The sequence below is a fragment of the Letharia lupina genome (assembly GCF_014066315.1).
Source record: "Letharia lupina isolate WasteWater1 chromosome Unknown contig_3, whole genome shotgun sequence".
Classification (NCBI taxonomy): Eukaryota; Fungi; Ascomycota; class Lecanoromycetes; order Lecanorales; family Parmeliaceae; genus Letharia; species Letharia lupina.
In genome coordinates this window covers 1,312,635-1,332,273 of record NW_023502972.1, presented here as the reverse complement: position 1 = coordinate 1,332,273, position 19,639 = coordinate 1,312,635, and the positions used below count along the sequence as shown (strand labels likewise).

At 50.3% G+C, this 19,639-nt stretch overlaps 8 protein-coding genes across 8 annotated transcripts; 3 read left to right on the top strand and 5 right to left on the bottom strand.

Annotated features, from left to right (window-relative positions):
- Positions 1-1,196: 1,196 nt before the first annotated feature.
- Positions 1,197-1,748, bottom strand: HO133_007268 (uncharacterized protein; the record flags this gene model as incomplete). Its single annotated transcript, XM_037298160.1, has 2 exons — positions 1,197-1,312; positions 1,517-1,748. The coding sequence occupies 2 exons, from the start codon at positions 1,746-1,748 to the stop codon at positions 1,197-1,199; spliced, it is 348 nt and encodes a 115-aa protein (XP_037156795.1).
- A 2,652-nt stretch (positions 1,749-4,400) lies between these two features.
- On the top strand, positions 4,401-5,635 carry HO133_007267 (uncharacterized protein; the record flags this gene model as incomplete). The annotated part of the gene is made up of 3 exons (XM_037298159.1): positions 4,401-4,615; positions 4,659-5,162; positions 5,236-5,635. The coding sequence occupies 3 exons, from the start codon at positions 4,401-4,403 to the stop codon at positions 5,633-5,635; spliced, it is 1,119 nt and encodes a 372-aa protein (XP_037156794.1).
- Positions 5,636-6,015: 380 nt separating this feature from the next.
- Positions 6,016-7,393, bottom strand: HO133_007266 (uncharacterized protein; the record flags this gene model as incomplete). Its single annotated transcript, XM_037298158.1, has 3 exons — positions 6,016-6,181; positions 6,247-7,112; positions 7,169-7,393. The coding sequence occupies 3 exons, from the start codon at positions 7,391-7,393 to the stop codon at positions 6,016-6,018; spliced, it is 1,257 nt and encodes a 418-aa protein (XP_037156793.1).
- Positions 7,394-8,635: 1,242 nt separating this feature from the next.
- On the top strand, positions 8,636-9,101 carry HO133_007265 (uncharacterized protein; the record flags this gene model as incomplete). Its single annotated transcript, XM_037298157.1, has 2 exons — positions 8,636-8,797; positions 8,850-9,101. The coding sequence occupies 2 exons, from the start codon at positions 8,636-8,638 to the stop codon at positions 9,099-9,101; spliced, it is 414 nt and encodes a 137-aa protein (XP_037156792.1).
- Positions 9,102-13,307: 4,206 nt separating this feature from the next.
- Positions 13,308-14,106, bottom strand: HO133_007264 (uncharacterized protein; the record flags this gene model as incomplete). The annotated part of the gene is made up of 3 exons (XM_037298156.1): positions 13,308-13,534; positions 13,631-13,906; positions 13,965-14,106. The coding sequence occupies 3 exons, from the start codon at positions 14,104-14,106 to the stop codon at positions 13,308-13,310; spliced, it is 645 nt and encodes a 214-aa protein (XP_037156791.1).
- Positions 14,107-15,370: 1,264 nt separating this feature from the next.
- On the bottom strand, positions 15,371-16,424 carry HO133_007263 (uncharacterized protein; the record flags this gene model as incomplete). The annotated part of the gene is made up of 4 exons (XM_037298155.1): positions 15,371-15,992; positions 16,049-16,066; positions 16,126-16,274; positions 16,335-16,424. The coding sequence occupies 4 exons, from the start codon at positions 16,422-16,424 to the stop codon at positions 15,371-15,373; spliced, it is 879 nt and encodes a 292-aa protein (XP_037156790.1).
- Positions 16,425-16,777: 353 nt separating this feature from the next.
- Positions 16,778-17,394, top strand: HO133_007262 (uncharacterized protein; the record flags this gene model as incomplete). Its single annotated transcript, XM_037298154.1, has 4 exons — positions 16,778-16,780; positions 16,829-16,931; positions 17,020-17,150; positions 17,203-17,394. The coding sequence occupies 4 exons, from the start codon at positions 16,778-16,780 to the stop codon at positions 17,392-17,394; spliced, it is 429 nt and encodes a 142-aa protein (XP_037156789.1).
- A 95-nt stretch (positions 17,395-17,489) lies between these two features.
- On the bottom strand, positions 17,490-18,535 carry HO133_007261 (uncharacterized protein; the record flags this gene model as incomplete). Its single annotated transcript, XM_037298153.1, has 5 exons — positions 17,490-17,522; positions 17,596-17,704; positions 17,754-18,119; positions 18,181-18,403; positions 18,454-18,535. The coding sequence occupies 5 exons, from the start codon at positions 18,533-18,535 to the stop codon at positions 17,490-17,492; spliced, it is 813 nt and encodes a 270-aa protein (XP_037156788.1).
- Between the last annotated feature and the right edge of the window lie 1,104 nt (positions 18,536-19,639).

Below are 19,639 nucleotides of genomic sequence, written 5' to 3'. Positions count from 1 at the left end.
AGGTCGACGACATGATGATAACGATGATGGAGCTTTTGGTGGGTCTGAGATGTTGGGAGGATTGCAGGAGGCGGGCGGTGCAGAGAAGAGACTGGAGAAAATCTGCCGGAGGGTGCACAGGCGTCCGAGGCGTGGCTTTCTCTCTCCATCAGATGCCGAGGTGGACCCGACGTTACAAGATTGACAAGTCACAATGGCCAGCGCATTGGACAAACAAAGGTGCGTGCGTACGTGCCGCGGAACTGATTCACTCACCCGAGACGAGGAGTGGCCTGGTCAAACTGCCCAACTCCGTATGAGTTGAACGCAACCCGAGTATCACAGGGCTCCAGGGGAAGGTTTCAAAATCGGCTGCCCGGGTGGCAAAAAAACGGTCCTGTTCGTCAACGACCGATTCGCGGCTCTGGAAGCAGAGAATGTCTCGTCCAATCGGGAGTCTGCAAACCCTGCCCCATGGCTCTTTCGTGGTCGATTCTTCTGTGGTCTCGGGGAACATCTGACGTCTCTGCGATTGTGTGAAGCACGATATCCCGATATGGGAGGAAGATTGGTGGTTTCAGTAGGCGGGTAGGAGTATGCTTTGATGCGTGGATTGAACGGGAGACGGTTCGTTGTTTTCGGATTGGTATAGAAGCTGCATGTGAGGAATAGAGGGATATCAGTGTTCAGTGCACATTGCGCTTTGAGTTGGAGTCTCGTCGTAGGACTTTCCTAGCTTCGATCTGGCTTTAAGATCTCATCGACAATGACAACTGAATGCTGAAGCGCCAGCGTGCAAATCTTGTTGCTCGGGTTGAGCAGCTAGGAGTCGGTCGGTAAACGGCTCGGGCCTCAAAAAGTATGTGCGAGAGAGGTCGGGTGTATGGAGTGAGGAGCGACGTACCTGTTCGTTCCGTGAAAAGTGTCAGATACGCTCGTCGTTGAGTCCAATCTTATTTGATGCACCATTTCTGCTACGTCGTTAGCATCTTCATTGAGAGCATCGGTCTGGAAGTGCAAAACGACAGATTGCTGAGCTTTGTGGTAACGATGCCCTCATACCTGGTATATGATACTCCCTTTTTTGACATCTGCACGCTTTCCAAAACCGACGCGAAAACCGGCGGACGATCTAGCACTCTCGAAGGCAGGGCATCCGTCTGCACCGATTCAATCTTCTATCTCATCTATCCCTCGTTGTTGACAAGTTGCCCATGCTAGAGCTTCAAAGAACGAAATCTTGCAGTGTACAGCTGCGGCTTAGTTTTGACGGTAAAAGTCATTTCTTTGTCGTCTGGCAGAAGCTCGATCTGGGAAGCATCCAGAAGAAGATCTGCGAATATGACTTCGAGTCCATCCTGACGAAGGTTAGCTTTCAGGACGCCAGTCGAATCCAAACCACCATCGACCGCTCTGCCCATATCCAGAAACGAGGTTGGAGCCTACCTGTACCCATCATTTCGGAAGTCCGTAGTAACCAAGACATGAATATCTGCTGGGAACATTGTTCCTGACTAAATGGTAGAGAGCCTCCTACTATCTTCGTGCGTAGCCTGCGGAGCGGTCGAAGAGACACCTAGGCCATTCAGATTGGGCAAGCGGACAGCTTCGTCTTTTGGTCTGCCTCTCAGATGAATTTGAGTGACATTGCACGCGAAAATGTGGAGTGTCGAGTCTAAGACAATGACCCTGATCGCGTCATCATCGTATGTTCTTGCCATTTGCTGGATCGCAAGTTGACGAGAAACGGTCTCGAGCGGTACGCGCATGGTGTCTATCCAGAAGGGGATGATCCTCTCATGGCTCGGTTTAACGGGTTGGTTGGTCTTGCAAACGTCGCAGTCGACACTGCGGTGAAGAACTAGTGCTGCTAGTTTTGCCAGTGTTGACAATTTCTTAATAATTAAGGTTATATACTATTTAGGTAGCTTTTATCCCATCGAGCAGTATGGCCTAGTGGTTTACACTGGAATACCCAAGTTAACTTGATGAGGCCTTACTCGTCAACCGTTGGCCCAGTACAGTATTGCCACTAACGTCGGCTCGAGGGTTTGCATCCAGATGAATATGCCAGCCTTTAATAAGGCTGAGCTCCTGTAGTCTGGGTGATTTTCCTTTTGCTCCTCGGTTCGACGACAGCTGTGGTTGAATTTTTTTTCTTTTTGTTTTTTTGTTTTTTTGTTTTTTTGTCCTTGTGAATTCTTCCAATACTATCAATGCCACCCACACGCCCTCACATGGGAAAAAGCAACGTACGGGACGAAAGATATGCGAAAACGAAGAGGGCAAGGAGAGCTCATCTATAGATTTGTCTCTGATGAGGTGACGAGCCACCCGGTGCACAGCCCTTCAGCGCTCTCGCAGAACTTTTCGCCAACATTTCTTTCGACGGAAATCAATGGGATGCCACCTACTCGAAGGATCGCCGTCGCCGAACTTGAATTTTTTTCCAGTCTAGACTATTGGCAGCCCCAACGAAAGTTCAGAGTTTTGTTCACATAGCCTCGGCGATCAAATTGGTCTGAATTACAATGCGGCTCAGAGCACTGGAAGTGGTCTTTGTCTTCTTCGTGCCGGTCCTGAAAGCTTAGGTTCAACAGGTACAATGCTCTTTGACTCCAACTCGAAAGTCGAGTCCAGCAGAGCAATGCGTCCAGGATACCACACAGATTCCTTGAGTAACCTGCAAAGTAACCCGCTTACCTCCCAGTCGAAGTCTCCACCAGCACTATACACACCATACATGCTAGCCCAAATGCAAGGTCCTTAGCTTTACACAAGGCTTCACCAAGAATAGTTGCCAAAAGTATTACGAGCTCGCCTGGATGATAGCGCTTCGAGCTTTCTGCAATTGTCTTTTCGTACTAGGTCTTCTCCCCTAGATGATGGTACTTTACCCCGGCTATGATCTCGAGATCTCTTCAACCTGTGCCTGGGGACGCCAGATCGCTCTCACAGGCTACCCGATCCCAGATACGGTCACTCAGTGTTAATGTACTCTACAAAGCACTGTCCACGCTCTTTGCCACAATGTCTCGCTCAGTGATACGAATGCCAGATACTGCAACCACACCGGACAACATCCCGAAGAAAAGCCAAGCTTGAAGGAACGGGGCGACGGTAGCGAAGTCTTTGCCATCAAGTCCGAATCACCGACATGCTCAATGTCAAATACGCGCCATTGAGGGCATCCAATGAACACTGCCCCGTCATATGTATTATCAGCATTGCAAATACAGAGAACTTGGAGTGGTGGCCTGGTGGGAGACTGCACACAGGGTAGGCGATCCATAGCCAATGACCGCCACCATCCGAAAATAAATGCGTCGCTAGTCCATCGTCCGCACAGGACTCGAGCTCTCTACGGCGGGTCACAGCGTATTCACCGCCCGCTCGACGAAGATCGAACAAAAGCTCTCGGAAGGAGAGGCATCTGGGGACGTGTCGAGCGAGCCATGAAGCCTCCGTGGTCCAAGTCGTTACATCATCGCCATGTGTTTCATGATACTCTCGGACGCGTTCTACGACGAACGGATATTCTTGACAGCCTCTGTGTGACAAAACCGCTCGCAAGGGGTCGGAGGTCGGCACGCGAAGTCCTAAATGCCAAGGCTTCTGCCCGGATGATGCGCTTAAGATCGATCTGCTTCGGAATGACGCCTAACCGTGGGGCTCAACACCCTTATTGGCGCTCAATAGAATAAAGTATGTAGAAGTCTTTCAATCTATGCGCGCGCCCTGAAAAATGGGTTTAGTATCCGCCGGTACAGGTCCCCTTCCGAAAAGAGGGCTAGGGCTGCCAGTAGCGCTGTCCAGGTACGTTTGAACCCATCCATGATCCTACCCTCGTCAACTGGCTCGCGACCGGTACGATGATCTCACCACTCTCTGCCTGCATGGAAGACTTGAACGTGACCCTGTTCCCCGGCGGGGCGAGTGGGTCTCGAAAGGAACGAATCACACCGTCGCACCGGGCTACAGATGCAGTTCACCTTGCATGCATACGCTAGATGGACCGGGGTCACAGGTGCGATGTGGGGAGCCCGGGGCACTGGTACGCCCCGGGCCGTATCTGATAGGTCCCGAGTCTCGACTGCCTTACGCCATACTGTGATGACCTCCCAAAGACGTCAGAGATAAAGCATGTCAAGGGGTTTTCGGCCCTGCAATCTCGTCGTGAAAGGGATAACCCGAGCCGGGTTGCGTAAAACCCGTCGCGAGCAAAGCGAGCATCTCCAGATGTGCGCCACACTCCCCAAACACACTACAGCCACCGTTCACCCTTTGGCTCCTTTCACTCTTTCCTACGGTGGGCGAGGGAACTCGTATAAGAGCACGCAGGATGCAAAGCAATGTGTACATGAAACCCACCTCGTAGCATCCCGGCCACGCGAGGTCTCCGTGCCCGTCCTGCGACGAACATGGCAGCCCAGACGGCAGATCTCCACGCGAGCCAAGCGCCCAAAATGTACGCCATCTTCAGCATCTTCTTCGCCCTTCCGCTCCTCGCCGTGGGGCTGCGGTTGGTGGCCAGGAGGGTGTCCAACGTGCGACTGTGGTGGGACGACTGGCTCATCTTGGTCGCGACGGTGGGTGTGATCCTCGTGGAAAGCGGTTGGTTCCCAAGGCTCACGAGGTAAAGGTGATTGTCGTTTTGAACTTTGCCTTTTTGAACGAAGGCGAGTCTCGTCCGTGGAAGGACCTACGTCCGGTGAGACTGACGAAACGGCAGCGATGAATAACGGCGGGGGTAGACATGTACAAGCGATAGCGAATGCCAACGACATTAGAAAGTACCAAATCTACACCTTTGCAAACGAGCTCCTATACGCCTCTATCGTCACCTCCGTCCAGTCCTCCATCCTGTGCCTGTACCTGCGCATTTTCGGCATCAACAAGTCTTTCGCCAACGTCGTCTACGTTTTCCTCACCCTGGTCATCGCGTGGGGAACCGCGACCCTCTTGACCACAATCTTCCGATGCAGTCCCGTCTCCGCAGCCTGGGACGCCGATGTACCCAACAGCCGCTGCATGGATCTCCGGACGTGGCTGGTCGGGACCAACGTCCCCCACATCATCATCGACTTCTCTATCCTGCTCTTGCCTATGCCGCAGATCTGGCGGCTGAAACTCTCTACCGGACGCAAAATCTCTTTGAGCGGCGTCCTCCTCGTTGGCGCTTTGTGAGTTTCCCGTTTCCGCCCCATGTGCCCGGTGAAATGGCGGCTCCATATCTAATACGATTAATGGAAACAGTACGTCGGCCGTAAGCATCATTCGCGTCAACGCCAACGCCTCCATCAATAACGACGATCCTACTTGGGACTATGTTGCCGTCATGATCTGGTCCACAATCGAAGGCAACATCGGTGTGGTGTGTGCCTGCCTTCCTACCCTAGGAGCCCTCGTACATCCGCTCCTTCATGGCCACGCTGGGTCCTCCTCTTCAGCAGCGTATGCGCTATCACAACAAAGGACCGCTAGAATGCCACACCGCAGCCTAGAGTTCGACCGCTTGGATGAGGAGATCTCTGGGCTGTTCCCAAAAAGAGGTGTACTTGTTGAGAGGAATATCTTCGTGGAGACGGACAATGGAAACCAAGCGGTAGGGCTTGATACTTTCTGTGTTGGAGGAGATGGTGGGAGAAGGGGATAAGGTATTCGGAGGAGGGCTAAGGAGTGGTTGGTGAACACGCATGGCTGCAATCGAGAGACTGAGATACCCTTGATGAGGACGGAGGCTAGTCAACACCCGCCAGTTTGACATGCCTTAAAATTGAAAGGAGTTTAAGGACAAAAGCTCTCGCATCTGAAATTAGTATTGGGTTTCTCGATGTAGGAAATGCTGCATGGGTCAGACAACATGGCGAGTCGACACAACTCTAGGTTTCTTACTCTGAGAAGAATGTATGATACTTTTATCATATCAAGCTTAGCCCTTCTCAAGCTATGGAAGGGTTGTCACTGGAATTCATATCTAATGCTCTCGCTCCTTCGTCAAAGGCTCTAAAATGCGCGTGCAGTCCACAGTCTTTGTTATGCGGACTTCCATAGTATCTCGATGATACTCATAGTGCTTCCCTCTGGCTGGGAAATACTGTGGAGACAAAAGCGCTTGTCGGTCTTTTCGAGTAAACGAAGCCAGTCAGCTCTTGTGCGCTCGGCACTGTTGAAGCAGGCCGCCATGATCATGTCTAAATTCCTATCAACGACTTTCGTCAGCTGAATCCTGTTAAAGATATACACCACCTTTTCTAGAAGACATACGGTCCCATTTTCTCCGTCAGCAGTGTTGTTGGTGTATCTTCAAGGACGCATTCGTAGAAAAGGATACGGGAGCCGTTGCGCATTGTTGGGATCAGATTTCGCAGCATTTTCATGCAATACGGGTCACTCCAATTGTGCATAATCCACCGAAATAGGTAGATATCAGGATTTTGCAGCCTCTGTTCGGTGAAAAAGTCATGGGCCATGAATTCGACCCTTCCTTTGAACTCCACCGGGAGCGACGCGCGGCCCTGCTCGACTGTGCCAGGGAGATCTTGGACAATGAATGTTATGTGCTGAGTTGACCTGGCTAAAAATTGTGAGACGCTGCCGTTGCCGCCGCCCATGTCTACCACCGTGGCGCCAGGGTGGTCAAAAGAAGCCCAGTCGAAGCCCGAGACGAGATGCTTCAGATCCCAAGTCTCGCCTTTGGTAAAGAAACGCATACCAGAACCGAACCGTCTCGCACGCTCCGGGTGTTGACCTAGAAACTGGAAAATGGACAAGGTGGTCTCATTCGCCATACTGAAGGCCGACTCGTTTGGCTCCCCTGAGTCGCCGTACCGCTTCAAGGCTTCGATAACTCTGGCTGCCGTCGGCGCGAGCTCCGATGCCTCCAGTCCAACCGCGTCAAAGAAATCGGGGTCTGTAGCCATCATTCGCGAAGCTGCTGTATGTCGGACCGCGTCAGGAGATACTTCTGCGAATATATGGTTTCCCATTGCGTGGCGCATGAAACGTCGGGCCAAAGCCTCAGGAAGGCCGCTTTTGGAAGAGATCTCATGATAAGTTGTTGAACCCTCAACCTGGACGGCTTGGGCGAGCTTAAATTCATATATCACTCGTAATGAAAGGAGGTCGGTCCACTGAGAATATGCTAGTATGGGCATTCAGTCCGTGATGTTGGGCTGAGAGCGCGTACATTGAATATGATCTCCATCGAGCTGCCAACGGGGCCTTGACATAGCTGTTTCAACGTCTGGGTTGAATTGATGAGTGCCTTTTTGGTGGATTCAAGCTCGGATGGCAGGTCTGCGAGGCTGTCATGGTCAAAAGACGTGGGTATCACATGTTGGGATGAGAGGTGCTGGTCAAGACGCTTCGCATTCGCAAGTATCTCTTCAGCAAGCGAAGTAAGGGTACCCATTTTGATGAAAGGAGATATCAAGGCACAGACAGGAGGGCAAGCAGCAGAGCAAGCGGCAGAGTAAGAGAGGAACGCCCAGGATTCGGCTATTGCTTATCACTGCTGCTGTCGGAAGCATGGGGACTTTTTTGGCATGTCCCCACACCCGAAAGCGCGCCTCCTCTTTCCCCGGCGTGCCCGGGTGCACTGACTTAGCGCTCATCTCGGAAAGGGTGGAGTTTCCAAATGAGAAGGAGGAATTAAATGATTTGGAATTGTCAATATGCATGATGTCACGTACTGACTGAGGTAGCTCGGACCGGAGTCCCAATTGGGACTAACTCATCTCTCAGCAATCAGCTCCGCAAATACCTTACTTTAACCTTAAGGTACTTTAAGATCTCCAGACGCATCCCTGCCAGTCTCGCCAGTACATCACTAGGTACATCTGCGGCTGCTTCAACAGCCTCTATGTGCTGGAAGTTCGGATGAAGATGAAGACGAAGAAGGCTCAAGGCTCGCAGAGATTTCTGCATTGATTGATCCAAAGACGCACTTCCTCAGTAGTCTCCTTGTGACCCATCAAAAATTACTGCTTTCTGTAGCCGGTGCTCTTACTTTGACTGGTAGAGTCAACCACACGAAGGTATTGCACTCATGTATATTTTGCGTTCGTTGAGGACCGCATTTTTCCATGCAGGACAGATGGAGTACGGATCATCTCGGTCCCACTGCGCCTACGAGGAATGTCCAGCCAGGCAGGGCTGTGGGCCTCTTTCCCAAGGGCTGCGGCCCATTGGCCTCCCCACAGTGAATCAAAGGCTTTCTATGCCATCTGATGTCCTCCCATACTGTTGACCTTCCCGGCTTCGGTCCTATCTTGTCTGAGTACTGTCAAAGGTAGACCATTTCTCAGATGCTTCCATGGATGTCTTACATCCAAGCCAGACCTCAAGAACGGCGTGGTATGCAACACGAGGAGCTGCGCGGCTAGCAGGCTGTCATGTTGTTTGGCTACTCCGTCGGCGATGCAGTTCTCCTCGTGCAATTAGCGTGGAAAACAGTTCTGAACTCTCGGAAAGCTTGTGGGGAGCACGATGACCTCACATCACCTGGCCCTTCGACGTTTGGAAATAGAGATCTTCAAGTCAAAGAGCCCAATCGACCGTCCCAATGACACGCGCAAGGAAGAACTGCAGGCAATTGTCGGCGGTTGGAGAAATACAACACTTTGAATGAGAAAGAACGTAGCGCAAAGAAAACATGGCAAAGGGTACGGTTGGGCAATGGCGAGTTGGCGAATATGAGAGGTCTGAGGAGTTACAGGTTGCTGTTAATGGGATGACGGCACCTCTGTTGTCTGCGAGAAACCGTGATGGTTCGGTCCTCACAACCTACGCGAACGATGACAGCGGTCTGGAAAGAGTTTAGAAAGGAACTAGTTGAAGAGGGATTCTCGAGCTCTATCATATGAAAGCACAAGCGGCTCAATAAGGCATATATCAAAGAACTTGAAAATCGAGGATTGCTTGATGATGAGGACCCTCACACCATCCAGGAATCATCAGAAGTGGCTGGTACCGATAACGCTTACCCTGCAAGTTCTTCAAGTGAATCCGAGATTCTCCCAGAGGCTGCTTTATTTGCTCCGTCGAAGACGGAGTCGGAGATGTCAGAGGATGATCTACCCAGGGCCACCGGAAACGGTCTCAATACGGCCACCAAATGATATACCCTGAAATTCAACCGATCTCAAGGTTGTGAAAGCTCCAAGTGATACCGCTGATTCCCACGACCCCGATTGAATCTGTAGGCTATCGGAGTGGTTCAGAAGATGAGTCGGGTGGAGACAAAGAGCAGCATGTCCTTCCTGGTGCTGGAATGCATAAGTCTCATGTAGATTTTTGAGGCTCTGATGTATCTGTTTGGAGGAGCGAGACCATTGCTTCAGGGTTGGGAAATTAGATTCCTCGACAAGTCCATGATTAATTGAAGACAACTTTGTCCCAATGTAATAGCGTCAATGCTTGATACTTGACCCGAAGTCTGCTAGTTTATTCACGAGAGACATCTGTCAACGCTCTGATCTATGACTGAACACACTGAATATGGGAGTTATGGCGATCAACACTGTAGCCTTATGAGAAGAAAGCGGATCCGCTGGAAGGGATCCTGTACTGATACCGAGGTACACAGCCTTCGACTGCTATCCGATGTCAGCACATGTACCGTATTTTGTATAGAGTAGTGGGATGATCTACCGTCTAGCTCTGCTTTTCAATTCCGCTGCCACTGTTGTGACGGGAGTCTGGAGCTCATGTGAGAGCATTGTCTTTCCCACAAAGAACCGAGATCATCTGTCTAATTGACAAGGCTGGTGGCTGAATCCGCCCACCGCAGCCCTGCGGCGACATCTCTTCGATAGATCAGACATGGACGATGGTCTGAGCCAACCCGAAACCCGTTTCGTAATCTCACAGAACACAGCCACCTCCGATGCATCCAGACATCTGAGGCCATTAGCAGCCTGAGCGGATGACAGACCCTCCCATTGGACAACCGCGGCCTTCTGCCATGCACGATCGCGATTGGACCAAACGGACGGGCTGTCTGGATCAGGTGTCTCCCCGATGCAGTGACACAAATGAAACATCTCGGCTACGGCTCCACAATAGAGATAGAATCGCAGTACACCTAATCTCTTGAGCCGTACACAGTTACACCCCAACTACTTTCAATCCACAACCCTCCTTGACCGGGTGGTGTGTCTCGCTTTGCGATGTACACTTCCCATAGCTTCGCTGCTCACGGGTACCGTCCAAACCAAGGTCCTGCTATGCTATGCGCAGCTTTTGAAAAACATCGTCTAAGAGCGCTTCGACGCCCCCTTCTCGAAGTAAGGTACTCCTTTACTACCGGAGGGCTAGTCGTTTCAGGGTCTAGCGCATAGAAAGAGCGAGAGTGTGCGGGAAGGGTGCGCCAAAGGGGGAGAGGATCCTGTTCATACGAGAAGCACCCCGCGGGTAGCGAGACAGAAGCACTTTCCCGGGTGGGGCGCCGCCAGCCCGCCAAGCTTTGAACCTGCACCTGCAAACTGCCCCGAAAGGTGTGAGACGCGGGCGGCTAAAGCCCAGGGGGCTGTATGGCCAGAGGCTGTACTCATCACTTTCGTGTAGAGGACCGAATCGCTGACGGATCGGAAGGATCCCTTGGGAGTACTTGCGGGAAGGAAAGGGCGGACGGGTCCGGTGGTGTCGAGCAACATTGCAGGTCCATAGATTTGGTGAGTGGGGTTGGGCGTTCATGATGCAGAGAGCAAATCCTAGCGATACTCTTTATGCAATCCTGTGGCTTGTATAGACAGGTTTTCAGGCCCCGACAGTCAAGTTGGGTTGAGGTTGGTGAGGAATACCAAGCGCCGGTGCACGGAAGCCGTAAGGCAATCGTTGAATGATACCAATGGGACGAGCAGACCGTCCGGTTGGATGCTGCCTTTATTCGTACTTCAGCACAAGTTGGACAATGGGATTGAACATTGACGGCGATTGAGGTTTAGAAACTCCTTGCTGGTGCCGGAGAAGAGAAGGATACTGTACGATCCGTCTAGTAAATTCTAAATTCAACGGTAAGCCAGTCTTATATTTACAAGCCTTTTGCTTTGCCTCAAGAACGGTTCCAGAATCTATAAGAGTATTTCCATTCTGTGAACTCCTCTGTGTATTAGGTGATAGTTAGGGACGCCCAAAATATTTTGATACTGGCACCTCGTTCCCAATCTCCCTGAAAACCGAACCACTCAAAATCATTGACTCTTCCACACAATCATCTGCAGGCTGGCTCATAGTTCAAGCGCTCCGTTCCATCATCGACATCACACGCGTCGCCGGAATACCTTGCATTGACAGTGATGTTACTTACAAACGTCCTGGTCCCAATGCATGGGTGGTAATAGAAATGTGATCTGAGGCCGGCCAGACACCATCCTCTTCATCCACTATCAATCCTGTCTGGATGCCGCACGCTTTCCTCCACTGCGTTTGAGTATAGAAATAGTTAACCCTTGTACCTTCGAACTCCTAGCAAATTTTGAGGAAACTCTGAATCGTTCCGGTCGGGCTTACAACAGCCGAAAACGGCTCCGACTATGCTGAATATCATTCACTGCCGAGATTTTACGCTAGTCGCACTGCTAGGTCTAGCTCGGAAGGTAAACTCGATTACATGTCGGCGAAGGAAGCGGATCCGAACTCTGATACCCGCTTTCTCATATGTTGGTCACTCCTGGAATCCATCAGGTGCGGTACAGAGTCGAAGAGGCCAAAGTGATTAGCAGTTGCAAAGAGAGTGTGTTCGAGCAACTCGAAACTTCAAGCTCTGCATAGACATGGTAAACTTAGTACATAATCTCTGTGGATCAAGTATCGTCCATTGGTAATGTAGTACGCTTCGAACAACTCCATGGCAGAGGATAGGGAGGAGGATTCTGCCCCCTGCGTGTCGAGAACACATATTTGTATGTTCTGCTTGGCTAGGAACTTCGAGCTGGTTCCATTTTGGCAACACCGGTCCACGCGGATTGCATACTGAAGGGCAAAGAGCAAGGAACTTGTTCATGAGATGAAGCTCAAGGCTATATCTGCATTGCTGAGTAAGTGATTTTCCACCACGTTTTTAGCCTCTTCGTCGGGAAACTTCGTCAAAATCAAGGCGACATTCGGACTTCTTCAAGACTGCGGCTGAGCGAAACCGTGCCTCGGAGTTGAGACCCTGCGATGCATTCGAATACACCCGATAGACGTAGCGTGGACTTAGGGCTCGATCTGCGTGAAGAAATTCGTCATTCAGATGGCCATATGTACGTGCTAGATCCTTAAGTAGCTACCTTTAGGCCTTGCCTGTCTGAATTAAGCAGTGCTTTCCCGTACGGGTTTTATTGCAAGAATTTGTGGGGTCTATTCGATCCTCGTGATGCTGAGCCGAACATGCTTCTGATGCCATCGTATGACCGTACAATAACTCCCGGACTGATCTCCCAGCAAGATATCAAGTCTGTATTAATGGCGCAATTGGAGACCGTGCTAACGGTAGGGATTTGGCGATAAGGCTCTGTTAACGCTGAGCAGTCATTTGCTTCTCATTGGACAAATGCAGTAGTCTTTCATGCACGATCCCAACTGAACCCAACGGATGCGTTGTCCAGATTGGGTTCCTCTCCGACGCAGAGGAACGGACAGAAGACTTCGCTGAGGCATCAACGGCAAAGTGGGGAAACACTTCGGTTTCGCGATTGGAAAGAAGTACTACTGACCATACTCAAGCATACACCATGCGTCTCGATGAAGCCACCAATAAATCAATACTGAAGCGGTGCATAATGACAAGGCTCCATAAAAACAGTTGGCCTTGCGGTCTCGGCAAAGTGACGCCTGTGGCGAAGCTAATGCATGCATGCGGTCTCGCATGCGGTCTCGGGCTTGCCGCTCGTATCATTTCATGCATCATGCATCCTGCGTCTTGAGGAGGAAAGGGCACATGGCGACGTGCCCGAACAGGAAGCCGCGTAGGAAATGCCGACGAGCGGAGCGGCAAGCAACCATTTCAATGGGCATTTGCAGACTTCTTTTTTGACAGCGAAAAAAATAAAAAATGAGATTCAGATGTAGAGAGAAGAAAGTATTCTACCCTCACACCCCAGATCCTCATAATAGAGCCAGTAAATGCCACGAACTCTTTCCAGGCGATCGGCCGCATGGAAGGTATCTGATCTCGCCTTGAACCCCACAACTCCAACCCCGCAAAAGTTGCAGCTCGCAAACAAGTAGCTAGCATTCCACAAACCCCGCGCTCTGATCCTTTTCTGGTATATCCATGCAAAGTCTTCCCAAGCCCTTTTCATATGGGTAGCCTGCTTTTCCACTGTAGCTGGCCAGGTCTATCACATCACAATGCACTTCCCACCGCAGCAGCCCGCGCTGTCTGAATTGTCCTGTGGCGGCCGGGACGTACTGGGCCCTCCTCCGCCCGCTGGGTAGGATGACATCTCTTTGTTGTATCTTCTGATTTCGCGGACGATATTGAAGAAGGCGTTGTCGACGTTGATGCGGGATTTTGCGGAGGTCTCAATGAAGGCGCAGCCGAACTGGCGAGCTAGCTGCTCACCCTCTGCAAATCAAAAACGTTAGCTGATCACCATAGCAGTAGAGCTCGCGGAGTCGTAAAGAGCTTCTCGCGAATTATGGGTACTGGCTTCAAACGTACCTTGCCTTGAGACTTCTCGCTCTGAGTCCAGATCGCATTTGTTACCCACTATGATGATGGGAAAGTAGTCTTTGTCCTTCACTCGCAGTATTTGTTGTTGGAATGTCAAGATCTCTTCAAAGCTTTGCCGTGATGTGATTGAGTAGACCAGTAGAAATCCTTCGCCCGTGCGCATATATTGCTCTCGCATCGCCGAGTATTCTTCTTGACCAGCTGTATCCAGGACATCGAGCAGGGCGACCTCGTCATCTATGACGCATTGCTTTCGATAGGAGTCTTTAAGCTGTGTTAGCTCACCGTCCTTCTAGGAGTCAGACAAGCGGGCCAGGCGAACCTTCTATTGTAGGGTCGTATTCATCGACGAAATGGCTTTGTATGAGCTGGATAGTCAAACATGACTTTCCCACACCACCTCCACCAACCACCACAAGCTTGTACTCTCGAAGAAACTGTACAGGCGGAGTGTTAGAACGCATGGCTCGAAGACACATTGGGATATCCCAGGAAAGGGAAAGGGTCACGAACTCTATTACTATTACTAGTCATGGCTGCGGTAAATTGTATAGCTCAATATAGATCGTCCCTAAGAAACGTGGAAGTCGCGTGGCCCGTAGGTTGATTTGGCGTATCCGACTGGATGTCGGATGACGACAGGAGCACAAGGGTACGAGGGAGCTGTGGCGGGGATTTTGCAGAGGTCCGCTTGTCGCTAGAGAATAGCCGCTCAAATGTGTGTAGGAAGGGAAGCTCAAGAGACTTTGAGGAGAAGGTTGCGAGCTTTGCGAGAGACGGTCTTGCGCTTGCGACAAACAGATCGATTGGGTGGTGTGAGATCTAAGACACTCCAGGGTTAAGACGTATGGTGGTACGTGCTCTTGGGGCAAGAGTGTGACGAAAGAGCTTGGCCTTGATAAAGAGGTGAGGTTGATGTAAAGAGGAAGTGTGATGGCGTTGGTACCGCTGAGGTTCTGTGTTAGTGAAAGTTTCTGCACAAGCATCTCATGGCACCTGCAGCATGGACAGGGAAAAAAGTGACAGGGGGAGCATACGGCCGTCTTAGTGCCGACTTTAGCGCAGACCAACAGGAGACCTCCGCGATAGTTCAGATAGCTGGGACCCCCGGGGAAGATGGGACTGGGTCCCTTGGGAGAGGCTTTGGGTTGACCCGCCGTTCCCTCTAGTTCCGGCAAAGGAGGGCGATGAGGTGATCTGATAGGCAGATTCCAAGAGCGCCTAGAGAGCTTGGGATCCCCCGCCTGCTTATCCTGTCTAAAGTAGCTTGACGAAAGACGGATTACTTGTCGATGACCAGCTGCCTTTTCTGCGAGGGTTTTGATAAGGAAAAAGTGCGAGGGAACGAGCTCAAGTATTCGCACAGAGGTGGTGGGCAAGGAGATGTGGCAAGGGGTTGATGCTCAGCCCAGATCGGCCGGAGCATGTTGCAAGGCATCCATCCACTACGCACCACAAAAAATTCTGTGCCATTACTCTGCAGTCATCAGTATTTGCATGGGCGATAAGGCCATAAATGAGCTTGGGACGGCTATTACGACATCGTCCTGCATGAGCCATGTGCTTGGGCTAATTAAGCTCCGATATCCAGTTGCAGGGCCACTGACGATCTCCGTGCTTCTCCAAAAGATCATCCATGCGACTGTTTCATGTTGTTGCGTATTATCTAGTATAAGGCTCTATTGAGAGACTTGTTATTCTATCTCCCAAGGAGCTCTATCCTGGATTTCATTCATCTGGATCGTCACTTTGGTCCATCTCATCTTCTCTTTCTACCCTTTTGCCTTGCACATTTTTCTCTACCTCCTCAACTAAACTCAAAAGATAATCCTCGTCTCTTCCAACAAGCGTGACAGAGTTCCTCTTTCTTCCCCAGCGTGGATAGCTTCCAACTTTGACTCCTTTCGACTCAACTTCCCCTGCTAGCTCGGTCAGGTAAGTCGCTACTGCACTTTCTGCCATTGGAGTAGAGATCAGTATCCGGTATACACCCTTGCCTTCGGGATCCGTCAGCCGTGGTACTAAACCGGGTTTGAGTCCTTCGAGAAGCTTCTCAAATAGTCTGGGGACTCCGGGCAAGATATGAATGTTGCCGTTGACAACCGAAACAGGAACCCATAAACTCTCGTCGACAAATAGTACCTGGCCCTCATCGTCTCTTGAAGTATCCATTGGTAGCCTTATCATCCGTTTCTTTGCTTCCAGGGCAGGCGATGGTACGTCGTATGAGAAATTGGGTTGAGAAGGATGCGGTTTCGAAAGCTTCTTCATTCGGTCCAAAGCCTCCTGATGTTCCACGAGTTTTAGTTCAAAAGCCTTTGCTACCGATTGATAAGTAATATCGTCATGTCTAGTGGTGTCTTGAGTAAGCTTCATAATGCGGCAGGTTCTTCATGCCGCGCTTACGTTGGGCCAATTCCTCCACTGCTACATGTCAGCAATGTAATCCATCGACTCTCTCATCGGCTCTTTCATTATCTTGCCTTGTGACCACAAAGTCGTAGTTGTCACTCATCCGTCTTGCAGCTTCTACTATCTCTCCCTCGTCATCTCCTATCACTTCTATCCTTTTCAGATTCATGCCCAGTTTGAAGCAGAACTTGGCAAGATACGCCGAGTTGGTATCGACAGTCTGATTTGTGTCTGTTCAGCTGGGAGGATTCTCCGCGTCCAGTCGCGCATTGGGGCACACCTTGCCACCGAGGACCTCATCGCCAATGATAATGCATCCTGCTGTATGTATCATGCGCTTACTCTTCTCTTCTGCTGTCACTGGTGTCATGATGCTGCTTCTTGGGAAGGCGCTGGAAGCTGCTGCCGAGGAGTGTGCGTAGTAAGGAAGTGGCCGAGACAGATGTCGACTCAATTGGCTAAGTCTTGCAAACATTGAGGTGTGGACAATAGGTTAACCGTCCAGCAATGGAGTACATGGACATTATATATGTCATCAAAGTCAAGATGCAGCAGTACGCGGGGCGAGATCTGCCGAGATCGCCAAGGTTTCTCGGATTTATCGGATCTCATGAATCTAAAGGAGGATCTGACGCGGGCAGCTCTTCAGAACTGCACTGTCATCAGCTGCTCATATCCTAGAATTAATACCTTGGGAGACGCTGTTCTTGATATTTATCGAATATGGTGAGCCAGAGCTGCCGCGCGCACCTTTCATTAAGCTGACCGTTGCAGTCTTCGGAATCACGGTTGTACACATTTTCACCTGAGACCAAAGAGAAGCTGCGGAAGTTTAGATTAGGGACTTCAAGAGCAAAGGACCCCCAAGCGGTGATCTGTACGTTCTGAAATGCCCTCACACCGTATGGACACCAAGTCAGCCGCCACATGGAGAAACAATCAGCTGACCGCTTTCTACAAACTAGACCAGATCGATAAGCACACCTTGGAGATCGCACAAGTCGATGATGAAATTTATACCAACATGCAAGAGTTAGCAGATGAGCTGCCAGATCACTCGCCACGCTATGTTCTGCTCAGCTATCCCCTGAATCTGGTCCGTTCTGCCGTTGGTCCAGATTGAAGACTGCTCGTTTACACAAAGCTAGCCATCTGGTCGTCTTTCGGTACCCTATGTACTGCTCTACTATCTCCCGGTTACCTGCAATGCGGAGCTACGAATGCTCTATGCCGGAGCAAAGGAGTTGATGAGAAATACCGCAGAAACGGGGAAGGTCATTGAGATGGCCGAGGCTGAAGACCTGGAGAAGATCGAAGAGAAGTTAGGTGGCGAGCAATAGCCTTTAATCAAGTTTATACGTGTTTGGATCTATGACGGCCTCTTGTACATCGCGCCACCAGTACCAGCCTATCAAAGATTAGCTCAACACGAGTGTCACGACTTCTTGTGCATGACCGTGGCCGCGGCCTGAAGAGAAATCAGCAAACATTGCCGTGATGGCAAGCATCACATGAAAGGAGATGGGCGCAGCAACCCTTACCTGGTGATTTGGAAAGATAAGCGTATCAGCTACGACAACATTTTCCCTTCTCGCTGCATTGAATACCACGACTTCGGCAATATCATCAGGAGTGAGTGGTTCGCAGCCGCTGCCGAGAAATTAGCTTCTTGTGGACTGGCAAACGGTAATATACCTACGCATAGACCGCGTCTGCTTTGGCTTTATCGCCATAAAACCGTACGACGGAAAACTCGGTCTCCACTTGGCCTGGATCTACTTCCATCACTCTTATCCTCGTAGCAACCAGCTCTCTTCGCATGGCATCTGTGAAACTTCGTATGGCCGCCTTTGTTGCGCAGTAGATCGAGCCGCCAGGGTATGCTTCTCTGCCCGCTATCGACCCAATGTTGATTATGTCTCCTCGTCCTCCATCCTCACGCTTCTTGTAGATGGGAAGAATGGCTTGAGTCATGTTGATCAAGCCAGTGACGTTGGTGGAGAACATGACATCGATGTCTTCATCAGCTATGTCTGGAGCCTTTGCTGTGCCTTTGACAAGACCACTTAAAGGTAGTCATCAGCATTTGTTCTTCAAATTTATGCATAGCCACTTTTGAGACGTACGCATTGTTTACCAAGACATCAATGTCCCTGAATTGTGCCGGCAATGAATCTACAAAGCCCTTCACCTCACTCGGGTTGCTGACGTCCAACTTCACTGGCAGTACCTGGACCCCTGAGCCAACTTCTTCCTTGATCTCTTCTGCAATCACTTTCAAAGTATCAATCCTCCGCGCAGTCAGAACCAGCTTGAGACTTTTAGGCGAGGTTCGAGCGAATTCCATTGCTGGATTTCGTCAGCGTGGTGGTTGTCGAAAATTGAGGTTGCGCCGAGACCTGTGCTTTTGCCAATCCCAGATGATGCTCCTGTCACAAGGATTGTCTTGCCCTCGAGGCGTTTCGCCATTGCGGTAGCCATTGTTTGTCTTGCGGTGTGCGAAATGAGGGGTATGTTGGGAAGAAATACTCGTGAGCTCTGGGATTGAGGCTTCAGAAAGTCATGAAAGAACAGGAGGTTGCGGCGAACAGCTCTAGGAATCATGTGAGAATGTAGTCGCGCTCAATTGGATGTATGGGGCAATTGAAAGTGGCGGGATACTCGTAGTCTCGTAGCACTGAGCAAATACAAGATATCGTCACCGACAAAGATCTTGATTGGGCAGATCGCTAAACGCGTAAAGTCGCTTATTTTCGATTGCAAACAAGAAATTCAAGCACGTCGTCTACGCCTTGCCCTTGGTAAGTTGAGGGCGCAAATTACGGTGAAATAACGTAGCAAGGGTATGTAGGGTCTCGATTCAAGCCTTTGGGAATTTCGGCGTCCAATGACACTCTCTATGCATCGTTCATTAATCCCAATGAATGGGCAAACTACTAATTTATACCTCCACCAATTGATAGCCCTACTTGACGACAAAAGTGTACAATTCGTCTACCTTCACAGGGGATGGACGGCAATAAGTGGCAGGATCAAATGTAATCACAAGCAACTAGGAACTCAAGACAAGGTCCATGAAAAGGAAGGCAAACCTACCGTCATCATTCATATACACCATAGCCATGCCAAGGGCCTTGGCTCATTTCCAGTCATGCAATACCGTCTTCTCTCATTTCGCCCAATGAATTTATTTCCCCTGCATTCTTTCGCAATCTAGTGCTCCTTGGCTTGTGAATTGAGGGGGCTGGCAATTTCGATGAACTGAGTCGTAATTTCGTGGCCGCCATCGCGCTCTTTAAATATGCGTAGACATTTCTTCTTCTTCTTCTTCTTCTTCTTCTTCTTCTTCTTGTCCATATGCACGAGAAGCAACATTTATATACAAATACGTCTGTTGTATTCATGAGCGTTGATAAGGGCGTAAAGTCTCTGCAACTTAGAAATACCGGATGCAACAAGTGTCACAGGAAGAGGGTCAGTATCATGATCACTACCTTGTTGAGAAAGCTAATATTTGAGATAGTGTCGCTGTATATCTGATTAATGGGCAAGCAGGAAGCTGAGCTTGCAGCCTCGAGATGTTGT